Raw genomic sequence first — 6,000 nt, 5'->3', positions numbered from 1 at the left:
TAATTCTTTCGCCTTTATTAATCTTTTAAATCGAATCTGTGTCTGTATGCGCATGTCATCTCCTCTGCTTACAGTATTTGCCATCAGAAATCCACAGATGATCAGTTCAATGTGCTCAAACACAGGGCGACGTCCTTTCTCTCCATCGTACAGATACAGTAAATGCTGCTGCTGCTAAAGCTGCCCCGGGCACCATAGAAACACATGACTCATCATCTACAGCAGATGCTCTGCTCCTCTCACTGACTTTGGGCAATGAGGTTTGGGAGGTGCTGCGGGACTGTGGGTTTGTGATGATGTTACAGCTGCATACCAAGCAGACGCCATCACACAGTTTTCTTTGAGGGGAGCATCACCCTCTAGTGGACCAGAGGGGTAAAAGGCAAGATACAAAAGTAGGAAGAGCTGATGAATTCAGAGCACTGCTGACACTTTGTTTGACGCTCATTTTATTTGACACTTGCGTGAACACAGTATGTTACCTAATGAATGTGCTTTTTGTACACCTGATGTTTTACCATGGAAAAGAATAACGCTTAGCACTCTCCGGCTTGTTCGTGTCGCAGCCCCAAAACTGTTTATCTTAATTGAAGGTGTCAATTAAAAAAAAAAAAAAAAAAAAGTGTAACAAATATATATTTTCTTTTTTTTAAATGCTAAATAATTTCCTAAACCAGCTTTTAACAAAGGTTACTCAAACGGGAGTAAAGTGCATTTGTTGGGAAATATGGAACATGTGGGATCAACTCAAAATAAAACGCAATGCCCTTGTTCATCTGAATGTATACAGTACAGTGTAATGTAAAGGCTTTGGTTACGTAAGCTATACTTGCTAGTAGGACTGACTGATTGTTGGTTTTGGTCTTTTCTTGGGATTTGTTGACAGTAAGAGAAATGTAGATTATCACCAGACTTTAAACATAATGACACATACATCTCACACTTTACCTATAAATTTAACAAATGTCATCTCTATCACATGTACGCAGTGGTTTCCTACATGGGCTTCACTGGTTGAATGAGTGGACAGAGCCTCAGTTTATGTCAAAGCAGCCACCAGACATCAGCAATAGTAAATTAGACAGTCCATAACAGTGTTAGTTAGAAGTATACGGTAATGATATGTTGGTACATGCAGTTACATTTAGAAATGTGCTACAGGATGCAAAACTGCACAGTTGTGGTCAAATCGTCATCAGTCTATTTCACCACAGTCTATATATGACACAGCTAGCAGTCACTCTTTGTCTTTCTTCTGCTCTGCCTGCCGTAGCCCTCAGGATTATTTTACCTGTTTTGGCTACATTCTTGATGCCGACTGTGAGCCTGATCAAGAGAAGACTGCTTTTACCACCACTAGGCACCAGATTTATGATCCCATGTGACGCCATGTTAAAAACAGAAGAAAATGGCATATTTACAAGATTGAAATATCTGATGATCAGTAGTATAGCCTACTGTACTGCTTACTGTATGGCCTGTGATTAAAGTAATTCTTTGCATAGTCAGTTGAAATGAACAATTGGAAATCTTTGGGAAAAGCCACAAACCTCCATGTCTTATATCTAATAAATCAATTTCAACACAAAAAAAAAACATCTTAAAGTGTCAGCCGTGAAGATCCCTGTTTGAGGTCTAAAAAAAGTGCAGACTTGAAATACGGAAATTTGTCACAATACACAGTATTAAATCTACTTGAAGGATGACTTCACCCATTAGTCTTCCTCTGTCACTCCTTTAAGACGAAGCTCCTCTTGAACCCTGAACAAATATGCTGGATCTGGATATCCAAAGCTGGAATGAAGAAACACAAGCAATCAGAAAATGCAGCAACTGCTAGTTGAAATGTATCCAGCTAAATTAGTTTTGAAAAGAGTGTCGCTACATGGAAGGTTATAGAATTTCTTAATCCCAAAGAGGACAACTAACTGTATAAAACTGGATCTTAAAAACTTTTTTTGCTGTACAGCAACAGTATTCTACTCAAGCGGCCATCAAGTGCTAGTATCTCAACAACTACTAGATCAATTGTCACAACATTTTTTGCAGGTATCCATAGTGACCGAGGAATGACTCCCATTTAATTTGGTGACCCCTTGACTTTTCCTCTAGCGCCACCAGCAGGCCAAAGTTGCTCCTGTCCGGTGAGATATCTCAATATCAACAGATGGGTTAGCACAACTTTTGGCTCAGACACACACAAACAACATTTCATCGGAGGAGCACAACATGAAACTGAATTTGATCTTTTTCACCCGATGAGTTCCTCAATCCTGCGTTAAAGCCTTCAAGGCAATTTCCTGTACACTCATGGGTGAGATCAGTGATTCTCCTACAGCGATAATGTGCATACCATTGTGGACCACCTCCAACGTTGGTCTTGTGGTGAATGTCGTTCCAGGTGATGACGTTGTTGAGGCCTGTGGTTGCGGATTGTCCGATAGTGAAGACAAGTCTCCTGTCGAAGGCTTTCCTGAGCAGCTTCAGGACTTTCTCCCCCTCCTCGCAGGCTGGCAGGTAGGCAGTACGAGAGGTGCTGCTGTACCTCACTCCAGGGTTTGGGTGCTCAGGCTGTAATATGGTAAACAACAAAATATACTGTTTGTAATATACTCAGTTAATGACAATCCTCCTTTTAGGTATCATGCTCACAAAACCAACTCTTAAAGATGCTTTCACTGTTGCACAACATCCAAAAATATGTCCTCTCTCACACTGCCCCTCTCCTACACACACATTGTTTCTCTTTGCCATTTTCTGAACTATATACAGATAACTCTCCCACTCCCATTGTTACTTCTGCAGACATTTGCAGTTACATTGGGAATTACCTCACTTGTTTGTGCTCTTTCACACTTGCACACACACACACACACACACACACACACACACACAATAGTCATTATAATTGCTGCTCTAATGAAGAGCCCATCTCTTAGCAAAGTGTCCAGCTGTTGATCTTTTTGTCAGTATTTGGAAGCTACAGTTCTATGCAATAGTTTGAGCAGCCCTCTGCAAATTACATATTTTGTTGAATTTGTTGAATTTTTATATGAAAAGAAGTAAATATCTCCTTTGCAGCAAACAAACTTTACAATAATTCTCTCTTAAAATGTTAATGTACAGTTTCTTTTAATTTCAGGGACTTAAAAAACTGGGGGGGGGGGGGGGTGGGGGGGGAGTATATTGGAGCATGTGCAAAGGTTTGGGTACTCTCCCAGCTTCAGAACTTAGTCACCTGCAATTTGGAAGATAGCACAGCTTGCAAATGCTTTTTGTAGCAGCTAAGAGTTTCTTTAATGTATTTTCACCCACTCTTCCTGCAGATCACCTTCTGTGATATTTTTAGGTTGTGTTGCACACACAGCATGTTTAAGATCTACCCACAGACTTTTCGATGATGTTCAAGTCAGGGGACTGCGAGGGCCGATCCAGAAGCTTAAACTTGAATTTGTTTGTAGTGAAGTAGTCCATGTTGAATTTTGAGGTCTGCTTTGGATCATTGTCCAGGAAGCTCGCCTCTTTCAGTTTCAGTTTGTTAACTACTGACTGCAGCACATTTCTTGCCCCATGCTTGTTGGCAAAGAGACAGGAAGAGAGGCTCATTTTGATGTCTGTCAGCAGGGGTTATATTTATTTCTTTTCACTTTCAAAAGGTGCCCACAAGCATTAGAAGTTGTTGAGCCTAATTGTGAGTGTTAATAATAAAGAAGAACATACATAGCTTTGACATAACTTTTTCAAAGCATATTGCTATCACTTTGAGGGGGAAGTTTATACTGGGTTGTGGGCAAATAATCTAGAAATAAAGCACAGCTGTCCTCCTCCACCACTACATGTGCTTCTATGACAACAGAGGGATGCACCTCTTAAATCACCTCTCCATAGGATTCCCACTTCAACATAACTATATTAAACATAGGCTATACCGTTTAACAACAGAGGCTGCTTTACTTCATCAGGCTGAAGCTACGGGAGAAATAAGGTGCATGATGGTTAAGTGGCGCTGAACTGTTATGATACCTAATCCAGATGTTTTTATGTGTCCGTGCAGGGCTGTCGAACTGTATTTAGAAGCAGACAGCGCTCTCTGGTGGACAGATGTGGTTTTAAACGCAGCTGAAAGATGTTGCTCTGTGAATATGCAGCCTACATGTGGCCTCTACAGCTTCCATGTACACAGTCAGCCTCACCCCTTGTATCCCTGCTGGGAAGCTGTACTGTATGACAATACATCCGCAGTGCTCGAAGCCGGGCAGGCGCTGCCAGCTGCGCGTCACCGTCATCGTCCCCTCCGGCTGGGTCCCCGTGTACACTCCGTGGTAGGTGTTGCATATCGGACAAGCGGGTTTAAACCTGAAAACCGAGTCGATACACTGAGAGCAAAAAGAGTGAAGGCACTTTAACATCTTCCTCTGTTGGATTTTGTCCAAGCAAATGGCGCAGTCCTCTGTACTTTTAAGGACCACATTAGAGTGGCTGTTTCTCGTGTTTTCCATTTTTCCGGTATGCTGCCTGGCTGCGAGAATGGACGCAAACGAGTTGTGACGTAAATAAAAAGATAAGGAAGGAAAGAGGAGTACCGGTGTTGTGTCGAAGTCTGTTTCCCCGTCGACATGCGTTTCCTTTACCCTCCTTAACTAACCCCCAACATTATTCCTAACCTAGCTAATTATCTCTGCCGCGCTCTATCATAACTTACCCTAAACCCTAACCCCAACCAGGGGGAGGGGGGGGGGGTGGCACTACCGGGAGACGGGAGGGAGTCTGTCTAAAGGAAGAAGTGACTTTATTCGTCACGAGAGGTCTGTTCATTTCCTGTGGGTGTCACCACACGTCAATGTGCGAGGAAGTGGTGCGAAGAGCACTCACCGGTGATTGGTTTGATTTTGATACTGAAAAGTTTCCCTGTCACCGACATTGAGGTCACAGTTCATGAACCAAAAGAAACAAAAGGGTTGAACAAAAGAGTGGTGAATATCTGAAGTACATTAACTATGAGAAGCCGCCGAGGCCAAAACTGAATACTTCACTTACACATACTGGTACTAAGAAATTGCACATACATGCATACTGTAATAGAAAAATTATATTCTGCACTTTGTTTAACCTGGTTTGAACTTTGTGTGACCTGGCTTTGTATATTCTTGAATGTGAATCTGTTCCCACATGTATGCTCCTTATCTGGTACTGTCCGGTACAAACTAGGGAGTAGTTTGTCCTTGAACACACACCTGCTTCTTTTTGACAGTTAGACAGTCAGGATGGCACCCAGAATTGTTCACACACACACACACACACACACACACACACACACACACACACACACACACACACATCCTGACCCTGCCTCCTTCTTTCTTTCTTTTTTCTATAAAGTTAATGTACACTCCATTTGATATCAGTCTGCAATTGCACTATGTGACTGTACACTGATCCTTTACAAAGCTCTTATTAAAATATATAAAGACAACTTGATCATTTTGTCAACTGTTCACTTTCAGATTTCCATCACAATACTATTATGCACATACGCTGTTAAACTGCAAACTTCTCCCGCCACTTGTTGACCCATTTTTAAACTCAAACCCATGTGATATGACAATCTACCACCTGTTGGCTCACAGTTCTTTTAATACACTGACTTATACCAGACAGTTAATCTCATCTCATATTTACTACTACTGCTAATGTTTTGCATACATTGGAAATTTTGTAAACGGTAGAATAATTATTCTGCCATTACTCAGCAGAATTTTAGTGTCTGTTTTGACGATCTGTGATCATTAGCCATTAAGGTATTTTTTGAAGCAATGAGCAAGAGAAAGAAAATCAGGAAGACTGGCAGTATCTGCTACCATCTGCAGCCTTTATAAAACTGCTCATGCAAATGTTCTGAAGTAGGTTTTTCAAGACAAGTACTTACAGTTATGATGTTTGAAAGGACAAACAAGGTGTCTATACCAACTATGTGATGCTCCTTTGAGCAACATCTCTTCT

At 41.5% G+C, this 6,000-nt stretch overlaps 1 protein-coding gene across 1 annotated transcript; it reads right to left on the bottom strand.

Moving 5' to 3' along the window:
• Positions 1–432: 432 nt before the first annotated feature.
• On the bottom strand, positions 433–4,781 carry LOC111670610 (E3 ubiquitin-protein ligase DTX3-like). The gene is made up of 3 exons (XM_023427393.2): positions 4,194–4,781; positions 2,354–2,571; positions 433–1,794 (listed from the first exon to the last, which is right to left on the bottom strand). The coding sequence occupies exons 1-3, from the start codon at positions 4,497–4,499 to the stop codon at positions 1,716–1,718; spliced, it is 603 nt and encodes a 200-aa protein (XP_023283161.1). The 5' UTR covers positions 4,500–4,781; the 3' UTR covers positions 433–1,715.
• Between the last annotated feature and the right edge of the window lie 1,219 nt (positions 4,782–6,000).

This window comes from Seriola lalandi, unplaced genomic scaffold (genome assembly GCF_002814215.2).
Source record: "Seriola lalandi dorsalis isolate HSWRI2012SDOR001 ecotype SW California unplaced genomic scaffold, Sedor1 jcf7180002054861, whole genome shotgun sequence".
Lineage (NCBI taxonomy): Eukaryota > Metazoa > Chordata > Actinopteri > Carangiformes > Carangidae > Seriola > Seriola lalandi.
Note: the sequence above shows the minus strand (reverse complement) of the source record. Positions and strands in the feature narration are given on the sequence as shown.

Coding starts and splice junctions, on each gene's coding strand:
- LOC111670610 (XM_023427393.2), bottom strand. CDS start 4,499: ATGGAAAACACGAGAAACAGCCACTCTAATGTGGTCCTTAAAAGTACA. Junction 2,572..4,193: donor TCCCAGCAGGGATACAAGGG/GTGAGGCTGACT, acceptor ACCATATTACAG/CCTGAGCACCCAAACCCTGG. Junction 1,795..2,353: donor GTTGGAGGTGGTCCACAATG/GTATGCACATTA, acceptor TCTTCATTCCAG/CTTTGGATATCCAGATCCAG.